Below are 22,376 nucleotides of genomic sequence, written 5' to 3'. Positions count from 1 at the left end.
TGTTTTAAAATTTCCGAAGAATTCATGGAAATCTGAAGAAATTCCTGAGGGTAATTTCGAAGCAACTCCAGAAAATTCTTCCTAGAGTTTCCAAAGGTATTTCTTGAGAAACTACTGGCAGAATTCTCGCTTAACTTTTCAAAAGGTCCTAAGTAACATTTTTTTCATGAATTAATTTGAATAGCGCAATCAACAGAACAACATACTGTTGATTGCAGTACTCAAATAAATTCATGAAAAAAATGTTACTTAGGACCTTTTGAAAAGTTAAGCGAGAATTCTTGAAACATATTCCGAAAAGAATTCGTAAAAGAATTTCGGAATGATTTTAGAAATTTTCTTTTAATTCCAATCTTTGAATTTTCGAAGAAATATTATGAGGAATATCCAATGCAATCCTCTAACTTATTTCCGGAATTCTATTTTTTTCGCCTTTCTTGTATACTAAGCATACAGAAAGACTATAGAACTGCTCCAAATCTGCATTCTCCCAGGAATTTATTTTGAATTCTCTCAGGAATTCCTGGTGGAATTCAGAATGAATTCCTGGTGGAATTCGGAATGAATTCCTGGTGGAATTCAGAATGAATTCCTGGTGGAATTCGGAATGAATTCCTGGTGGAATTCGGAATGAATTCCTGATGGAATTCAGAATAATTCCTGGTGGAATTCAGGAATGAATTCCTGGTGGAAATTCGGAATTCGAGGATAATTCTGATGGCGTTCAGAAATATTGAATTCCTGAGGTCAGGAATTCGGAATGAATTCTAATTGGAATTCAGAATGAATTCCTGGTCGGAATTCCAAAGTGAATTCCTGATGGAATTCGGAATGACTTCACCTAATGGAGATTTCGGAATGAATTCCATGGTGGAATTAGAGAATGAATTCCTGAGTGGAATTCGGAATAAATTTCTGGTGGAATTCAGAACGAATTCCTGGTGGGAATTCAGAATGAATTCCTGGTGGAATTCAGAGAATGAATTCCTGGTGGAGTCAGAATGAATTCCTGGTGGAATCAGAATGAATTCTGGTGGAATTCAGAATGAATTCCTGGTGGAATTCGGATATGAATTTCTGGTGGAAGATTCGAAATGAATTCCTGGTGGAATTCGGAATGACTTCTAATGGAATTCGGAATGACTTCCTAATGGAATTCGGAATGAATTCCTGGTGGAATTTGGAATGAATTCCTGGTGGAACTCGGAATGAATTCCTGGTGGAATTCAGAATGAATTCCTGGTGGAGTCAGAATGACTTCCTAATAGAATTCGGAATGAATTCCTGACGGAATTTGGAATGAATTTGCCTAGTCTGGCATTCGAAATGAATTCCTGGTGGAATTCGGAATGAATTCCTGAATTGGAATTCCGGAATTGAATTCCTAATGGAATTCGGAATGAATTCTAATTGGAATTCTGGAATGAATTCATATGGTGGAATTCAGGAATGAATTCTTAGTGGAATTCGGAATTAATTCATGGTGGAATTCGGAATGAATTCCTGGTGGAATTCGGAATGAATTCCTGTTGGAATTGAATTCCTGGTGGAATTTGGAATGAATTCCTGGTGGAATTTGGAATGAATTCCTGCCCAAACAGCTTTACTTTTACTTATCATAAAGGAGTTGCTGTCACTTATGTAAAGATCAAATCTGTGGTCATATATGAGTTATTGCAAGCCAAAATCAGTCTGAATTGTTGCTACTCTCGGGTGGGTAAGTGAATTCGAAATGAATTCCTGGTGGAATTCAGGAAATGTCTCTAATTCCTGAATTGGAATTCATAATATGAATTTCTGGCGGAATTTAGAATCAATTTCTCGTAGAATTCAGAATGAATTCCTGGTGGAATTCGGAATAGAATTCGTGGTGGAAATTCAGAATAAATTCACTTGGCGGAACTCGGAGATGAATTCACTGGTGGAATTCGGAGACTGAATTCCTGGTGGAATTCAGGAATGAATTCACCAATTGGTGGAATTCGGAATAAATTCCTTATGTGGAATTCAGAATGAATTCCTGAGTGGAATTCAGGAATGAATTCTTAGTGTTATTAATTAGAGGAATAGGAAGATTAACGAAGTAGAATTCAGAATTGAATTCCTGGTGGAATTCAGAATTAATTCCCTGGTGGAATTCAGAATTAATTCCTGAGTGGAATTTAGAATGAATTCGTGTTGGAATTCCGGAATGAATTCCTGGTGGAATTCGGAATGAATTTCCTGGTGGAATTAGGAATGAATTCCTGGTGGAATTTCAGAATGAATTCCTGGTGGAATTCGGAATGAATTCCTGGTGGAATGAATTCTTGGTGGAATTCGGAATGAATTCCTAATGGAATTCGGAATGAATTCCTAATAGGAATTCGGAGATGAATTCCTATTGCCAGAATTCGGAATGAATTCCTATTGGAATTCGGAATGAATTTCTATTGGAATTCGGAATGAATTCCTATTGGAATTCGGAATGAATACCCATTGGAATTCGGAATGAATTCCTAATGGAATTCGGAATGAATTCCTGGTGGAATTCGGAAGGAATTCCTGACGAAATTCGCAATGAATTCCTGACGAAATTCGCAATGAATTCCTGGTGGACTTTGGAATGAATTCCTGGTTGAATTCGGAATTAATTCTTGGTGGAATTCAGAGATGAATTCCTGGTGGAATTCGGAATGAATTCCCTGGTTGAATTTGGAGATAGATTCCTCGTGTGAATTTGGAATGAAATTCCTCGTGGAGATTTGGAATGAATTCTGGTTGGAATTCAGAATGAATTCATCGTTGGAATTCAGGAATGAATTCCTGGTGGATTTCAAGAGATGAATTCCTGGTGGATTTCAGAATAAATTCCTGGTGGATTTCAGAGATGAATTCCTGATGAAATTTCAGAATGAATTCATGGTGGAATTCGGAATGAGATTCTTAGTGGAATTCGGAATTAATTCCTGGTTGGAATTGGGTCCGGAATGAATTGCTGTTGGAATTCGGAATGAAATTCCTGAGGTGGAATTCAGGATTGAATTCCTGGTGGCATTCGGAATGAATTCCTGAGGGTGGAGCTCGGAATGAATTCCTGGTGGAATTCGGAATGAATTCCTGGTGGTGGAATTCAGAATATGAATTCTGGTGGAATTCGGAATAATAAATTCCTGGTGGAATTCAGAATTAATTCCTGGTGGAATTCGGAATGAATTCCTGGTGGGTTCGGAGATAGAATTCCTGGTGGAATTCAGAATGAATTCCTGATTGGAGATTCGAAATTAATTCCTGGTTGGAATTCGGAATGAGTTCCTGGTAAGAATTCGGAATGAATTCCTGGTGGAATTCGGAATGCAATTCCTGGCAGAAATTCGGAATATGAATTCGTGGGTGGAATTCAGAATGAATTCGTGGTGGAATTCAGAATGAATTCCTGGGTGGAATTCAGAATGAATTCCTGGGTGGAATTCAGAATGAATTCCTGGGTGGAATTCAGAATGAATTCCTGGGTGGAATTCAGAATGAATTCCTGGGTGGAATTCAGAATGAATTCCTGGGTGGAATTCAGAATGAATTCCTGGGTGGAATTCAGAATGAATTCCACAAGGTGGAATTTGAAATGAATTCCTGGTGGAATTCAGAGATGAATTCCTGTTGGAATTCCAGAATGAATTCCCTGTTTGGAATTCAGAATGAATTCCTGTTGGGTCAGAATGAATTCCTGGGCGTGGAATTCGGAGATGAATTCCTGGTGGAATTCAGAATAATGAATTCTTAGTAGGAAAATTCAAGAATATGAATTCCTGGTGGAATTCAGAATGAATTCCTGGTGGAACTCGGAATGATTTCCCTGGTGGAATTCTGAATGAATTCCTAATGGAATTCAGAATGAATTCTTGGTGCAATACAGAATGAATTTCTGGTGGATTTCGGAATGAATAAAGATTCCTGGTGGAATTCCAGAGATGAATTCTGGTTGGAATTCGGAATGACATCCCTAATGGAATTCAGAATGAATTCTTAACGGCAGAATTCAAGGAAATGAATTCCTGGTACGGAATTCGGAATGGAATTCCTAGTGGAATTCAGAATGAATTCCTGCTTGGAATTCAGAATGAATTCCTGGTGGAATTCAGAATGAATTCCCAGTGGAATTCAAGAATGAATTCCTGGTGGAATTCAAGAATGAATTCCTGGTGGAGCTCAGAATGAGAACTCCCTGGTGGAATTTGGAATATTGAATTCCTGAGTGGAACTTCCAGAATGAATTTCTGTGGAGATTCAGAATAAGAATTTCTGGTGGAATTCAGGAATGAATTCACATGAATTGGAATCAGAGATGAATTCCACAATGGTGGAATTCAAGAGATGAATTCTGGTGGAAGTCAGAATGAATTCCTGGTGGAGTCAGGATGAATTCCTGGTGGAGTTCAGAATGAACTCCTGGGGAAATTAGAATGAATTCCTGGTGGAACTCGGAATGAATTTCTGTGGAATTCAGAATAAATTTCTGGTGGAATCCAGAAAGAATTTCTTGCGGAATTTGGAATGAATTCCTGGTGGAATTCGGAATGAATTTCTGGCGGAATTAATAATGAATCCTCTTAGAATTCAGAATAAATTCCTGGTGGAATCCAGAATGAATTTCTGGCGGAATTTGGAATGAATTCCTGATGGAATTCGGAATGAATTCGTGAATGAATTCGGAATGAATTTCTGGTAGAATTCAGAATAAATTCCTGGTGGAATTCAGAAGAATTAATTCCACTGAGTGGGATTCAAAATGAATTCCTGGTGGAATTCAGAATATGAATTCCTGGTTGAATTCAGGATGAATTCCTGGTGGAATTCAAAATTAATTCAGAATGAATTCTGGGTAGAGTTCAAGAATGAGATTCGTGGTGGAATTTAGAATGAATTCGTGATGGAATTCAGAATGAATTCGTGGTGGAATTCAGGAATGAATTCGTGGGGAATTCAGAATGGTTATTGGTGGAGTTCAGAATGAATTCCTGAAGGAATTCAGAATGAATTCCTGAAGGAAATTCAAAATGATAGATTCCTGAACTCACTGCAGAAGAAATGCCTGGAGGAACTCTTACTGGAGTTCCTCCTTGAATTTTCCATTTAAAATTCCTTCATGAGTTCTTTCTGTAGGCCTTCCAGTAGTTCCTCCAGGAGTTTTTTCTAAAGTTCCTCCTGGAACTCCTTTAGACGTTTCTTTTTGAGTTCTTCCAGAAGGTCATTCGGGATCACCTTCGTATGTTTCTCTCAGAATTTATCTAATAATTCTTAGATTTCCTACATAAATTCCTGGATCTAGTATTTTTATCTAGAATTGCTTCAAGAGATCATCCACGAACTTCCATCTAGGTTCTTTCTGGAATGGCTTCGAAAGTTCCTATTGAAATTCATCCTGAAATGCTTCCTTCCAGGTGTGCGTCTTCATTTTTTTTTTTTTTGAGAATTCCTCCAGGAACTCCTTTAGGAATTATTTTTGAACTTTCTCGAAATATTCTTACTGGAATTCCTGAAAAAAAATCTCATGGAAATCCTCCTGGAACTACTTTTAGAATTTCTGCAGGAATTCACACCTTTCTCCTGGAATTCCTTCAGGTATTCATCAATGAGTTCCTGCTGGAGTAATTTCAGCAATATCTCACAGGAATTCCTTCCAGAATTCTACTTGAGGAGCATCACTAAAAATTCATCCAGCGCCTTCAATGGGAATCCTTCCAAAAATTCAACTGAAAACTTGTTTAGATCTTTACTGAAAGTCCTTCCTGTCTCAATAGAACAAATTCCCTATAATTTCGTAAGGAACACACCCAGATCATCAGAATTAATAATAAATTCCCCAGAATTCCAGAAGGAACCCCTCACTGGGCCTTCAGAATTTACTCAGAGTTACATGTTGATGTTGATATTCCTGGAGGATTTTCTAAAATTACTTCAGGATTTCCGAGAATTCTTGTAGAAGCTTTTTTGAATTCGGCTTTTTCCCAAATTCCAGTGTTTTCCCAGTTATTCCTGGGGAGTGGGAGATTCTTTCGAAGAAAAATTTAATGAAAATCCAGAGAGTTTTTGGTGGTATTACAAACAAGAACTTTTCAAATTTATGTGCAATGTGTAACAGCAGTTTTGCTGCTTGAAATCGAGAGCTCTAGAACCTGCATAGGCATGACTCCCAGGGTATGACATATTACACTAGGCTTCATTCGCGTGATGTTACTAAACGTTAGGCTACGATGACATCGATTACAAAGTTTGATTATCTGCTCACAAAATAAAGCCTCCAGAAATGAACAATTTATTGGATACTGTTGACGCCAATAACTAACGATTGCTGGTTCTGGAAGGCACCTTGGCTTCTGTGGGTAATCTCCTTTTGGACTTGTACACTGGACAAATAAAACACTGATAGATGTCTGTTCTCTGGTAACGATTCGATACAACTCTTTCTTTATTACATTCGATAGCTTATTTATACTGGTTCACTCGTAGGAATTGGCATGGATCTGATTATAAAGGATTATTATATATTACATAGGCATTATAATACAAGGTCTTTGCGATGACTCTATCTTTCTTGTTCTTGACCTATTGTTTGTACACTAGAGATATCTAGTTCAAAGGGCTTTATAATAAATGGAACTCAAATTAGGGGAAAGTGGCGTCAACATAGACCGCCCCCCTTGGAATATGTATATTCCAACAAATTTAACTTTTATGTTTGTTTTTACTTCAACTATTTGTTTTTAAAGCACTTATTTCTAACATAACGGTAGTGTTCACTGGTTTTTCATTGATTCTTCTTTATTTTCTGAGTGATGTGTCTTCCCTGCTTCACATTTCGCCACTGCAATGAATACTCGATGGAAGCTGACTGCCTCCTAAACTAGTGGTTCTTCGAAGTCTTGTTTGAGGCGATGTTTGTATCAATCATGTCTTTCCTAGTACACTCATAATGGATCCCAAGTGACTGGAAGGAAACATCCAACCCATCCAACAACTGGTTTGGAATGGGAGCCACTTGACCGTTGGTGATTTGCATATTGCTGTCAGACAAACCTTCTCTAATTCTTCCCGTGAGTGCCCGGAAAGAATTTTGCATGCTTTCACTGGTGCACACATAACCATCTCTTTATACTCGACTTTGGTAAAAAGAGGTCGAATGGAACTCCAGACGTTTGGAGCAATCGATAAAGACATGATGATTCAAAATGGATGAACAATGTGGTGAATCCGATCCAAATGTAGCACTAGTAGCTTCTTACTTGATGACGTGATGATCGGACCTTTCAGCATATGGATACTACGCTCTTGATATACGGTCTAGGACGTAGATAACCTTGTGGCAAGTGAGCAGGGATCTTGGTGGTAGTACATCAATGAATGTTCGTGTCGCGATTTAGGAAAACTCCAAATTTATTTCCAAAGAAAATAATAACAAAAAATTGCCACAATTCAATTTGGCAGAATGAAAGGTCATGATTATGGCCTAATCAAATTCAAAATAATGTTGAAAGGAATGATTTGGAAACTCTTCAATTACTTGCGTAGTACAGATGGTCCAAATACTAGGTGCAGCAACGAATGGTGTCGTTCTCCACAATGACGACAGTTCTCGGGATGTTGACACTCCCTGGTTGTGTGTCCCGAGTGCAGGCAGTTCACGCATAAATGGTTCTCTCTGAAATTAGGGGAAAGTGGCGTCAACAGATACTATTATGGCCCGAGGTACTCTTCACACTCTCAGTTTTTATTTCTGCAGTTCGGCAAAAATCCGCGCAGCCGTGTGCCAGCAAAATAAAAAACTGATATTCCGACAAAAATGTCGTTTGTTAGCTGATTAATAAATGAGGTGATGTGGTCTATACGCAAGCTATTTATACTTTTCATTTATATACTTTACTAGTCGATCCGACAAATCTTATCATGCATAGTAGGCGAAAATGCACGTTGTAAACTGCCAAAGCAAAAATTCTGTACGATTCTTAATTAATAAGTGAAAACATGAATCAGGCAAACGCTGGAAGGAAATGGGACAATGTCCATAATATAATGAAGGCGGCAAGGACTACGTGTGTTGTTTGCCTCACAAATTAAAGTACATTAGAATGGGCTGTAAACATGACGAAAAAACAAGTATCCATTGATGTGGATGAACTACTTGATCCAACCTAAAGCCACGTACTTTCAGATAAGTAGACAAATCTTCATGTAATCGAGACATTTTCAATCTAAACAACGCGCCGGCGTCGACAGTTTTACTACTACCAAACATACGACCGCGATTATTACCCTCAGCGGTATAACATCACTCAACGGTGAAGGTCACGGGTCCCAATCCAAGCCACTAATTTCCGCTGTAGTCGGCCTCATCCTCACTCATAAAAACACCATCCCGACCATTCGACTATTTATGTTTGCTAATAAACCAACGCCGCGCTTGTTTTACGAACTGCTCTGTAATACGGAGTGTCATCGTACCCTGCGTTCGTCCTCAAAGAAGGACAAGGCCGTTCACGGCCAACGTCGACGACTAATTCCGTGTCCCATCTGTTCCCAACAGAGCGCACGATTGTCTAGATTAGATTATTTAAATTTTGTTTATAAAACAACGCCATTTTCCTTCACTATGCCATGAAACGGTGCTCTGGTCGGTTGATTTACGAATCCATGGCATACTACGATGTCTGCTTTCATGAGCGACCAACTCCGTCGTCGGTGTCGTCGGATCGTCGCTTTGATTGATGGAACTCGGTCAGTGTGCGAAAAAAAATAGATCTGCAAATTTGGATGCATACATTCCCTTTTCTCACCCATATCTAAATGTGTGGCACAGACGATCTAAAGATAGAAGTACGTTCACATGAACGGACGCATGATCGATTGCATCCAGAATGCGCCGTCAAGTCGCACCTCTGGTTCTTAATTTAGATCCTGGCGGCAAACGGCTCCCCGATCATATGATCGTAGCTCATCGACGTGTGTCTTAAAATGGTTCATCGAGCACACCGCCCGATCAGCTGGTTCGAATCGATACATTTCGATACAGAATTAGGTGGCATATTTCTTACGATTGTTTGGGCACTGACTAACGAACATTGATACCGGGTGGTGTCACATTGTGAGAGAATATGCGTTCGCAAAACAAACTACCAAGAAGAGTGCTAGGCTGGTTGGGAGTGAGTGTGAATGACTACTTCCTGCATCCAAGCCGCACGTCTGGTCTGGCGTAATACCCGTTGTTGGTGGAATCTGTTGTTACATATTTGGCACAGATGCGGGGAGAGAGGCAACAGAGCTCTAAATTTAGAACCTTTCTTTGATCTCCACGAAGAAGTGCTGAGATAAGTGGCGGCTTGGGTACGTTCGACTCAGTTAATTTTAGAAGCAGGAGTTGTGAGGAAACTAACCACCTCTACAGGTGCATGAAGAACTTGGAGCATTATAATAAAGTTCATTTGTTGGAAACTGTATTTCGAGAGTGTTGAGCTGCAGGACGAAATAAAAAAAAAACAGACAGATTAACGCTTGAAATGCCTTTAGGTTGCTCTGCGAAAATCATTCGAAATCGAAAATTTGAACTTCTTTATGTTAAGCTATCGAATAAACTGTTGCCGCTCAATATTATTCTCCATTCTATTTGCACATGCCTCTAATTATGTCTTTCGATCCTTACCTTCACAGAGCCATTTATTCTTTGTCATGGAGTACCTGAACGGGGGAGATTTGATGTTCCACATACAGCAGAGCGGACGGTTCCAGGAAGCGCGGGCAAAATTCTACGCTGCCGAAATCGTTTCCGGACTCAAGTTTCTGCATCGAAAGGGCATTGTCTATCGGTAAGTTCTGTCTGCAGTCCCTTTCGTGCATCATGACTTCAAATTTCAATTTTTGTCCTTCCCGCAGTGATCTTAAGCTGGACAACGTACTGCTGGACTATGACGGTCATGTGCGGATAGCGGACTTTGGCATGTGCAAGCTGGAGATCTACCTGGACCGGTTGGCGGACAGTTTCTGCGGCACACCGGATTATATGGCGCCTGAAATCATCAAAGTACGACGGGTCCACCGCATTGAAGCATGCAACGCAACTAATCCTTTTACTTTTCTAATATACTTCGAACAGGGTCAGAAATACAACCAAGCCGTCGATTGGTGGTCGTTCGGTGTGCTGGTGTACGAGATGCTCGTCGGCCAGTCACCCTTCAGTGGTTGTGACGAGGACGAGCTGTTCTGGTCGATCTGCAACGAGATTCCATGGTTTCCACACTTCCTGTCGAAGGAGGCCCTCAAGCTGCTGCAGTCGGTGAGTGGTTGATGGATGTTCGACTCCTAGGTTCAGATTTCAAATAATAGTTTTTTGTTTTGTGCCTTAGCTCCTGGAGAAGGACGCCACGATACGGTTAGGTTGCTTCAACACGATGGACGAAGACGGCGACATCAAGTATCACCCGTTCTTCGAAACCATTGACTGGCAGAAGCTGGAGAGACGAGGGATGGAGCCACCGTTCAAGCCGCAAGTGGTAAGAGCAGACAGTCCAATAGTCAAATTTCACAAACTTCGAATGACGTTTGATAGATTCGTAAGTGGTCATGAGGAAAACTGTGCTGTGGACCCGCTGGGGATCCGCTAAAAAGCCTTCGGGGATTCACTACAGAGTTGGAGCAAATACTCGACACGGATAACACAAATCTTTGGAACAAACCGTTTACAGGATTTGGAACAAATCCTTGAAAAGATTTGAAACAAATCCTATACAGAGTTTGAGACAAAGCTTCATCAGAATTTTGACCAAACCTTCAGCATGATTTGAGACAAACCCTTGCAATGTTTCGGTATGAACTATTGACAGAATTTAAGACAAATTCTTGACAGAACAAATCTTGGCAGAATTTAGAGCAAATTATTGACAGGATTTGGGACACATCTTTGACAGGACTTAAAACAAATACTTGGCAGAACTTTGGACAAATCCTTGGCAGGTATGGGATTCATCCTTGACATGATTTGATACAAATCCTTGCCATAATTTGGTACACATTTTTGGCAGAATTTGGATCACATCGGACGGATTTCGGACAAAACTGGGGATAGATTCTTGGCAAAATTTGGGACAAATCCTTGGAAGTATTTAAGAAAAACCCTTAGCAGGATTTGGGAAAAATGAACAGGATTTGGCAGGATTTTGGACAAACCCAGATATTAAATCCGTGGCTTGGTTTTTGGGTCAAATCTTTGGCAGGATTTGGGACCAAGCCTTTGAAGGATTTGGGTTCATGGCAGTATTTAGAACAATTTCTTGGCAGTATTTGGAACAAGATTTGGGAAAAATCTCTGCCAGAGTTTGGGGCAAATCCTTTCCAGGATTTGGGACAAATACTTACCATGATTTAGGACAAATCTATGCCAAAATTTGGGACAAATGCATGCCATGATGTGGCACAAATCCTTCCTTGGATTTTGAACAAATCATTGCCAGGATTCAGGACAAACTTTTGCCAAATTATGGGATAAATTCGTGCCAAGTTTTGAAACAAATTATTGACAAGATATAGGAAACATACTTGCCAGGATTTGGGACAGGTTATTGCCAGGATTCAGAACAAATCATTGCCAAAATTTGGAACAAAACTTTGTCAAATTTTTAAAGCCAAATTCTTGTCCAGGTTTCAAAACAAATCCTTGTCCAGATTTGGAGGCAAACTTTTGTCCAGATTTGGAAAAAAATCCTTGCCAAGATTTGTAAAAAAATCATTACCAAGATCTGGAGACATACCCTGGCCAAATGTTGCAACACATCCTTGCCAGAACTTTGGATAAATCTTTGCCAAAACCTTCCCAAAATTTCAGACAAATTCTTGCCAGGATTTGGAACAAATCATTGCCAAGTTTTGGGACACACTCTTTTCAAAATTTGAGACAAATTTTTGCTAAGATTTGGGACACATCCTTGCCATAACTTGGGACAAATCCTTGCTTAGATTTTGAACAAATCTTTGTCAGGATTCGAGACAAACTTTTGCCAAGTTTTGGGATAAATTCGTGCCAAGTTTTGAAACAAATTATTGACAAGATATGGGAAACATTCTTGGCAGGATTCAGGACAAATCATTGCAAAAATTTGGTACAAAACTTTGCCAAGATTTGGAGCCAAATTTTTGTCCAGATTTGGAAACAAATTCTTGTAGGTACAGATTTGGACACAAATCCTTGTCAAGATTTGGAAACAAATCCTTGCCAAGATTTGAAACAAATTCTTGCCAAAATTTGGGACAAATCCTTGTCCAGATTTGGAAAAAAAATACTTGCCAAGATTTGGAAACAAATCCTTACCAAGATCTGGAGACAAACCCTGGCCAAATTTTGCAACACATCCTTGCCAGAACTTTGGATAAATCTTTGCCAAAACCTTCCCAAAATTTCAGACAAATTCTTGCCAGGATTTGGAACAAATCATTGCCAAGTTTTGGGACACACTCTTTTCAAAATTTGAGACAAATTTTTGCTAAGATTTGGGATACATTCTTGCCATAACTTGGGACAAATCCTTGCTTAGATTTTGAACAAATCTTTGTCAAGATTCGGGACAAACTTTTGCCAAGTTTTGGGATAAATTCGTGCCAAGTTTTGAAACAAATTATTGACAAGATATGGGAAACATGCTTGCCAGGATTTGGGACAAATTCTTGCCAGGATTCAGGACAAATCATTGCAAAAATTTGGTACAAAACTTTGCCAAGATTTGGAGCCAAATTCTTGTCCAGATTTGGAAACAAATCCTTGTCCAGATTTGGAAACAAATCCTTGTACAGATTTGGAGACAAATCCTTGTCAAGATTTGGAAACAAATCCTTGCCAAGATTTGAAACAAATTCTTGCCAAAATTTGGGACAAATCCTTGTCCAGATTTGGAAAAAAAGATAATTGCCAAGATTTGGAAAGAATGGGACTTTTGTCCAGATTTGGAAACAAACCCTTGCCAAGATTTGAAACATATTGTTGCCAAAATTTGGGACAAATCCTTGTCCAGATTTGGAAAAAATCCTTGCCAAGATTTGGAAACAAATCCTTACCAAGATCTGGAGACAAACCCTGGCCAAATTTTGCAACCCATCCTTGCCAGAGCTAGGATAGGATCCCACTCGGCATCCGGATAGGATCCCACTCGGGATCCGGATAGGATCCCACTCGGGATCCGGATGGGATCCCACTCGGGATCCGGATAGGATCCCACTCGGGATCCGGATAGGATCCCACTCGGGATCCGGATAGGATCCCACTCGGGATCCGGATAGGATCCCACTCGGGATCCGGATAGGATCCCACTCGGGATCCGGATAGGATCCCATTCGGGATCCGGATAGGATCCCATTCGGGATCCGGATAGGATCCCATTCGGGATCCGGATAGGATCCCATTCGGGATCCGGATAGGATCCCATTCGGGATCCGGATAGGATCCCATTCGGGATCCGGATAGGATCCCATTCGGGATCCGGATTGGATCCCATTCGAGATCCGGATAGGATCCCATTCGGGATCCGGATAGGATCCCATTCGGGATCGGATAGGATCCCATTCGGGATCCGGATAGGATCCCATTCCGGGGATCCGGATGGGATCCCATTCGATCGGATGGGATCATCGGATAGGATGGGATCCCATTCGGGATCGGATAGGATCCAATTCGGGATCCGGATTCGAAAACATTCAGGATCCGGATTCGATCCCATTCGAGATCCGGATTCGATCCCATTCGAGATCCGGATTCGATCCCATTCGGGATTCCGATAAGATCCCATTTAGGATCCCGATACGATCCCATTCAGGATCCGGATTTGATCCCATTCGAGATGGGGGAGGATCCCACTCGGGATCCGGATAGGATCCCATTCGGGATCCGGATAGGATCCCATTCGGGATCGGATAGGATCCCATTCGGGATCGGATAGGATCCCATTCGGGATCCGGATAGGATCCCATTCAGGATCGGATAGGATCCCATTCGGGATCGGATGGGATCCCATTCAGGATCGGATGGGATCCCATTCCGGGTTCGGTTAGAATCCCATTCGGGATTCGGTTAGGATCCCATTCGGGATTCGGTTAGAATTCCATTCGGGATTCGGTTAGAATCCCATTCGGGATTCGGATAGGATCCCATTCGGGATCGGATAGGATCCCATTCAGGATCGGATAGGATCCCATTCGGGATCGGATAGGATCCCATTCAGGATCTGGATAGGATCCCATTCGGGATCGGATAGGATCCCATTCGGGATTCGGATAGGATCCCATTCGGGATCCGGATAGGATCCCATTCGGGATCCGGATAGGATCCCATTCGGGATCCGGATAGGATCCCATTCGGGATCCGGATAGGATCCCATTCGGGATCGGATAGGATCCCATTCTGGATCCGGATAGGATCCGATTCGGGCTCCGGATAGGCACCCATTCGGGATCGGATAGGATCCCATTCGGGATTCGGATAGGATCCCATTCGGGATCCGGATAGGATCCCATTCGGGATCCGGATAGGATCCCATTCGGGATCCGGATAGGATCCCATTCGGGATCCGGATAGGATCCCATTCGGGATCCGGATAGGATCCCATTCGGGATCCGGATAGGATCCCATTCGGGATCCGGATAGGATCCCATTCGGGATCCGGATAGGATCCCATTCGGGATCCGGATAGGATCCCATTCGGGATCCGGATAGGATCCCATTCGGGATCCGGATAGGATTCCATTCGGGATCCGGATAGGATCCCATTTGGGATCCGGATAGGATCCCACTTGGGATCCGGATAGGATCCCACTTGGGATCCGGATAGGATCCCATTCGGGATCCGGGTAGGATCCCATTCGGGATCCGGATAGGATCCCATTCGGGATCCGGATTCGATCCCATTCGGGATCCGGATTCGATCCCATTCGAGATGTGGATTCGATCCCATTCGAGATGTGGATTCGATCCCATTCAGGATCCGGATTGGATCCCATTCAGAATCCGGAATCGATCCCATTCATGATCCGGATTGGATCCCATTCGGGATCCGGATTCGATCTCTTTCGAGGTGCGGATTCGATCCCATTCCGGATCCGGATTCGATCCCATTCGGGATCCGGATAGGATCCCATTCGGGATCCGGATAGGACCCCATTCGGGATCCGGATAGGATCCCATTCGGGATCCGGATAGGATCCCTTTCGGGATCCGGATAGGATCCCATTCGGGATCCGGATAGGATCCCATTCGGGATCCGGATAGGATCCCATTCGGGATCCGGATAGGATCCCATTCGGGATCCGGATAGGATCCCATTCGGGATCCGGATAGGATCCCATTCGGGATCCGGATAGGACCCCATTCGGGATCCGGATAGGATCCCATTCGGGATCCGGATAGGATCCCATTCGGGATCCGGATAGGATCCCATTCGGGATCCGGATAGGATCCCATTCGGGATCCGGATAGGATCCCATTCGGGATCCGGATAAGATCCCATTCGGGATCCGGATAGGATCTCATTCGGGATCCGGATAGGATCCCATTCGGGATCCGGATTCGATCCCTTTCGAGGTGCGGATTCGATCCCATTCAGGATGCGGATTCGATCCCATTCAGGATGCGGATTCGATCCCATTCATGATCCGGATTGGATCCCATTCGGGATCCGGATTCGATCTCTTTCGAGGTGCGGATTCGATCCCATTCCGGATCCGGATTCGATCCCATTCCGGATCCGGATTCGATCCCATTTAGGATCCCGGTAGGATCCCATTCGGGATCCGGATTCGATCCTATTCGGGATCCGGTTTCGATCCCATCTCATTCCGGATCCGGGTGGGATCCCATTCCGGATCCGGGTAGGATCCCATTCGAGATCCGGGTAGGATCCTATTCGGGATCCGGGTAGGATCCCATTCGGGATCCGAATTCGATCCCATTCCAGCCGGTTAGGATCCCATTCTGAATGCGAATAGGACTCCGTTCGGGATTCGGATAGGACCCGTTTGGGATCCGAATAGGACCCCGTTTGGGATCCGATCAGCGTTCGGGATCCGTTCAGGACCCCGTTCCGTATCCGTTCGAGACCCCGTCCGGGATCCGGTTAAGACTCCGTTTTGGATCCGATTAGAATCCCATTTGAGATCCATTAGGATTTCGTTTGAGATCCTTTAGAACTCCGTTCGGGATACGGTTAGGACGCCGTTCGGGATACAATTTGGATCCCGTTCGGGATCCGAGTAGGACCCCGCTCGGGATCCAAGTAGGATACGTTTAGGACACCGTTCGGGATCGAGTTAGAATCCCGTTTGGGATCTGACTAGGATCGTTTTCGGGATCCGGTTGGGATCCGGTTAGAACCTAGTTTGAGATCTATTAGGACCCCATTCGAGATCCAATTAGGACCTCATTCTGGATCTGGTTAGGACTCATATTGGGATACGGTTAAGACCCCGTACGGAATCCAATTAGGACCCCGTTCGGGATTCGATTAGGACATCGTTCGGTATCCGCTATGAAATCAATTTGTTGGGAATCTTTAGCAGCGCGTGTAAAAACAGTCAAGGATCCTTTATAGCGACTTGTTATGAAATCTCTACTGCCCCTGATCGTATTGTACCTATTGCAGGCCCCGTTGATTTTGCGTGAGGTCGATCATCTCCACATGTTCAGCGCCTTCCATATCAACACGTGTCGAAAAATAACTCACAAAAAATTTCACAATTTTTGCCTCTTCCAGCGACATCCTCTGGACACGCAGTATTTCGACAAGCAGTTCACACGCGAGAGGGCGCGCCTGACGCCGATCGATCGTAACATTCTGGCCTCGATGAACCAGACACAGTTTGAGGGCTTCACCTATACCAACCCAAACAACACTCTAACGTGAATATTGTTCTATTTGGAAATCCGTTTAGGTTTACCAATTTGTGTTACCGTTATTACTCTGATTACTACTATTACCATTTTATTTAATAATGTATGAGTATACTACCACTTTGAAGCCGATTCGCGCTCACGCTCACATTCGATTCGGAACCGAAACAGAAGACAGTGTAAAAAGAATCCAAATCCAAAAGCCACACTCACAAACACATCGTAACAATTGAAGCAACCTGTGACAGATATCTACATGTTTATAGTGTATAATTGCGCATCACTCTCACCGATCATCTCCCCATTTTGTTGTTAATCCGATTTGGCCCAAATTTAAGCCAGTCACATATAAATGCATAAGTTTTGTTCACTAACTGCAAGTTAGTACACGCGTCCATCACACGCCAAACCCATACGAATTAGATTGTAATGTTATTAAAAAGAAGAAAGAAATTAGTTTTAAAATGGCTGACCAACGGATAATGTTGGTGAAACCCTAGTGCAAATCCCAAAAAATAAGAAAAAAAAAACAATACCAGAAGAGGAAATTGCAACTATTTCCGCTTCGCTACTTGTATTATAAAACGCTCTCTAAAGACTCTTTCTTTTTTCGATTGAGCTTGAACGATCCTTTCGACGATTTTTTCTTCATTATTAGTTAGAACAATGTACATTTATAGAGCTATATCCAAAACCGCTGCCGCTGGTTGCTAGCCTGTTTTAGTTTTGTGTGTCCGATGCACATGTAAGCACGATGGTGCCAGTTCGTTGTAAGACAGTTGCCCGTTTGAATTATTCGAAGGAAAGGGCCAATAGGAATCGCCTTATGACGAATTGGTACAGCACCCTACTCCACCAACCATTTCGCCACCCGATTTCAGTAGAAAAAAAAATGGGTGACTGACGGATTTGGTAGGTTTGTTTCTTTTATTGGCACAGGATTTTTTTCGATAAAATTCTCTGGAGATCGGCAACACATGATCTTATGGAAAAGAATTTTTATTTTAGCTCATGTCAAATTCAAATACAATGAATTGGTACTCAAAAATCCGCCTGTCAGTAATAGAATTAAACCAGTCACAGCTGTCAGTTGCCCGTTTGTCACGTTAGTACCCAGTTTCCCTCCATTTTAATTTGTCCCACTTTTCATGTTTGGCTAACAACAAACAAGCGAGTTTGTTTTAGTATTGTTTATAATTTTGATTTCCTTTTGAACGGTTTACAACAAAACGATAATAATACTTTTCTTTTCTTCTTCATTCTTTATCTTTTCCATGCTCCGTTTACACTTGTTAACAATCAATTACAAACGCGATAAATTGTGTTTTTAAAACGTTAAACTCGGTATGAAATATTTTTGACACCAACACCCACACACACACACATTAAATTCGTCTAATCTACACGCCGCAATGCAGGAAATTGCGGAAAAAGAAAGCGAAGAAGGAGAAGAAACTGTATTTCTGTCCTCAATGTGGTGATATTAAAGTAACGTACAATGTATTCTAGTAGACAAGATAAGAAAACAGAATAGAAGAACGCTTTTTTTCTGTATCGTCGTTTTAGAGTTAGCCACAGAATTTGTTATATTTTTCAAAGTCCTTAGATTTATTATTATTGATGAATATGATTTGTACAAATATATAAAAAAAAAACAATTAAAAACTTTTCTAGAAATTTTGTTATTTTTGCACTTGATCAAAATGACAATAACTGACAGCAAAACGTTGACTTTTTTGACACCACATTTTATTCCTAATAATTTGATAAACAGCATTTCCGAGAAAGTGGGAATACGGTTTGTATTTGTCGATAATAAACAGTTGAGCAAACTCCTCCATCGAAACATTCAGGTGACTGACGCATGACTGAAGTTATTGTCTGTAACTGTATGTGAACTGTCCATCTAAAAAAGGTAAAAATATTAATGTTAACAATTGCAATTTCTATATTCACAACAAATTACAACACTACTACTACACGATCACCACAGGACCCACGAAATGACGTACCACCCGATTCGACAAGCGGCGATAGCCGCAAGTAAAGTCTACCACGGATTCCGTAGACCATACTACTACTGATAAGAGGGTGACACACGTTTCCAATAACAATAGATGGTGTTGTTGTTGTTGTTTTTTTTTTCTTTTGACATGTTCTACGGCCGAAACAAAACTGAACGCGCTAGTATCCAACAATTTTTTTGTTTTTCGTCAAAAACAATACCGTTTTTGATTTTTGTTGAACGGATTCCCCCCCTCTGTAAATGTACCTTTATCGTTGTAAACAAGGAAAACACAAGAATGATAGTTGAAACAGCAAACGAATGACTCTCTTATTTGTAGGTTAAGGTTGATTGTTTATATTGGGAAAAGGCGAACAATGAACTTGATATATTTTGTGCGTGTTGTTGTCACAATGTGAGATTATTGCGGTGCAATCTCTAGAATGGAACAAAAACTAGTTGGAAAACTTCATTTATCTATTGAATGATGCTATCGAATGTATGTACCTACTATATTGGAGAGGAGAATAAGAAGGAATAAAACAAAAATTTATTAAAAATATATAGTTTTCTGTTTTATAAACTGATGACAGTTTCCTAAAAAAAAGTCAATTGATCTTACTGGCAATCTCTCTCTAAAAAACTTGTTACCCTTTGTCATATTGATTCAAAATAGTTTACTCCTAAATTCAAAGCCTATTTTCAAAACCACGCTGCTATTTCGATTAGGACCGAACAAATACGAACTGATCCGGTCAGTGTTCTGTGGATTAATTATTCAGAGCCTCCCCCCAATCAGTGAGACGAGACACATCAAACCCCGTATTGCTTGTAGGTTATCAGTCGCGCTAATCAGCCTCCAAAAAAGGGTGATTGACAGGTAAATGAGTAAGGACATTCATTAGGCGGGCGCTGAGACGTCACAATCCGCCTACCATTCTATAAATGCTCGATTCATGGTGTCCTGCAGAGGAGTTCAGTGTAGTGTAGATAACCGTTCACAATCACTATGTTTGACGAGATGTTTTTCTTGATAGTGGTGATAATGTTTTCCAGTCAATTCAGTATTTCCGAAGCTCGGTTGCACCACATCAATGATATTTGCGAAGATTTTCCGCTGGAAAAAGTGAATGGTGTAATCAAAGAGTTTTTCAAGGTAATTCATTCGGTGGATCAATGTGGATTCAAAGTAAAATCACTTCATAATCAAGTATCGAGCAATATGAATGAAACTAAATTTATAATGTGGAACCTATTGAACAGTGTATTGTCGCTTTCTCTGTTGCATGCTAGTCGATCAACATTTTTCTAGAATTCTCACACATTAAAGGAATTCAAACCCGCTGAATAATTTATCTTTGACCCATCTTGACAATAGAGATAAAAAACAATATGGCGCAACCAACGTGACCAAGCTTACTCGCAAACATTCGAGGAAACCTTGCTGAAGTAGTTTTTTTAAGAACACGCGAGGCCTAGAAGCCTTTATGAACGTCTAAAGATTTCATTCTTAGAAAAACCGTAAAACCGCTGAACCGAAAGCTTACTTGTTTGTACAACTACAGGAGAGAGAGTGGTGTAATAAAGCATCGATTGTTTCGGGTGGGTTTCGATTTCCATTCCGGGTGGTAGTTGTTAAGGCAGTTGTTTCATAAGTTGTGTAGACGAGCAATTTGTCATCAATTTGAAAAAGGGGACACACTACTAGTGTAACATTTGTAGCTAGCTATTTCGTGTAAAATTTAAGTTTGCATCTCTGCAAATCGAGAGCGCAAAGTCTTTGTCTACAAAGTCCTTAAACCACAAAGCGTAACTAATGTGTTCCCCAATGTTGGGTCAGTTGATAGCAAATGTAAGTTACAGTAAATCACATAAGCCATTACCGAACTAATCAGATGCAAAAAACCATCAAACCAAGCATCACGCGTCTCCATCGCACAGTGAACGGGGCACCAATGCATTGCAATGCAACCAAGCCAGAGTCCACCAATCGGGCAGCATGTTTATGCTTTTGGGAAAAGTGGTAGGTAAAAACGGTAATTGTCTAAAAGCATTTTCATTCAATCTCGGTGCGTTGAATAAATGTTTGAAAGCGAGATAGCAAAAATTAAATTTTCAAATTATCAAGGATGACCAAAATTCACCCGCGATCATACCTACTTTTAAATTATATCAAGTGATAAAAACTCGCCAGCGATTAAGACTACGTTCAGATTGTGAGCTATATCACTTGATATAGAGCATCTTGATATCAGTGTTTGTACATCTAGTTTTCACTGGAAATAATGCATATGGCATCTCATGTCAAGATTCGCTATATCAAGTGATATAGCTCATAATCTGAACGTACTATAAGAATCGTTTGAAAATCGTATCTTGATTTTAAACTCTTTTTTCTTACTACCATGAAACCATAATATACCAAATAGAAGATTTAACGGGACTGTTGACAATTAGCTGATATTAGTAAAGATTAATGTTTGAATGAAAATTCTGTGTTTATTATCTGTTCGAGTAGAAGTGCATACCATGCCACATTCAAACTCGACACGAATATTTCAACGCCACCTGTATGTGGTATTACAACTGACAGCATTTTGTTCATCGAGTGTGGCTTTCTGCAGTGAAAGTTTGGTTGGCACCTCACCTTCCGGACAACCCCATTGCTATTGAATCGATGAAGTATAAAAGCACGACGGACATGATTGATCTTCCCTTTTTTCTCGTCATCTACCCACCATCGCTGTTGGACACCATTAGCCGAGCATCGAACCAAGTGAAATTATTATACCCACTTCAATTTGAATTTAATGTTGAAATTTATTAATAAAGTGAAGTTAAGTTGAATTAAACTAAGTGAAATAAAGTGATTAAATAAAGTTTAAAGTTAAAAAAAGCAATAAAACTACTTACCTGTAATTGTGTGCCGCCATTGCTGAGTACCTGAAAGAGAAGAAATCGTGCCCATTCGAGTCCCCGTTGTGGTGTGTGAACGGAACAAATTGAGCACAGAATCACGTTTCACCTACGAACCTACTTTTTAATCCACTGAGTTAACATCTGGTCCTTCGAACCGGATTGGTCGTCGAACTCCGGCCATTCTGGAAAAAATCTCCATTGCTTCGGGTGGATCCACGTGGGTGCAGCCATACGGTGGGACTTATCAGGCTTCATTAAAGGCTCGCTATAGCCTTCAATAAGACCCTGTCCACGTTCACACATCACGGAATCCCTGGTGGACATTCCATCTCAACTGGACTTAAGATAGGGCTAGCTATAGCCGTTGGCAAGCTCGCCATTGTGCGTCACGAGAATTTAGACGACAACTGTCTGCAGAATAGACTTCGTACAAGGCTAGCTATAGCCTTAAATAAGGTAATTAGCGTTCCATAGTAAGTTCCGTTTCCTGTTTGAGCTACGCGGTCTTCTGCTTTGTAGACCCTGCATACTACAGTGCTTTTCAACGAATCGTGGAGTACGGTG

The 22,376-nt window shown here is 41.3% G+C and overlaps 1 protein-coding gene across 2 annotated transcripts in view; it reads left to right on the top strand.

The window, feature by feature from the left end:
- The window catches only part of LOC134207052 (titin-like), a 111,631-nt gene extending 92,176 nt beyond the window's left edge, over positions 1-19,455 (top strand). The window contains exons 4-9 of one of the 2 annotated variants that reach the window (XM_062682782.1): positions 9,679-9,833; positions 9,901-10,048; positions 10,121-10,300; positions 10,371-10,517; positions 16,752-16,897; positions 18,307-19,455. In XM_062682782.1, coding sequence (XP_062538766.1) covers positions 9,679-9,833; positions 9,901-10,048; positions 10,121-10,300; positions 10,371-10,517; positions 16,752-16,897; positions 18,307-18,397 — 867 coding nt within the window. In that variant the 3' untranslated portion in view covers positions 18,398-19,455. The remainder of the gene's footprint in view (positions 1-9,678; positions 9,834-9,900; positions 10,049-10,120; positions 10,301-10,370; positions 10,518-16,751; positions 16,898-18,306) is intronic. The other variant, XM_062682781.1, reaches the window with a different exon arrangement.
- The last annotated feature ends 2,921 nt before the right edge of the window (positions 19,456-22,376 follow it).

The sequence above is a fragment of the Armigeres subalbatus genome, chromosome 1 (assembly GCF_024139115.2).
Source record: "Armigeres subalbatus isolate Guangzhou_Male chromosome 1, GZ_Asu_2, whole genome shotgun sequence".
In the NCBI taxonomy this organism is placed as follows: domain Eukaryota; kingdom Metazoa; phylum Arthropoda; class Insecta; order Diptera; family Culicidae; genus Armigeres; species Armigeres subalbatus.
The sequence above is the reverse complement of the archived record's forward strand: the minus strand, read 5'-3'. Positions and strand labels throughout refer to the sequence as shown.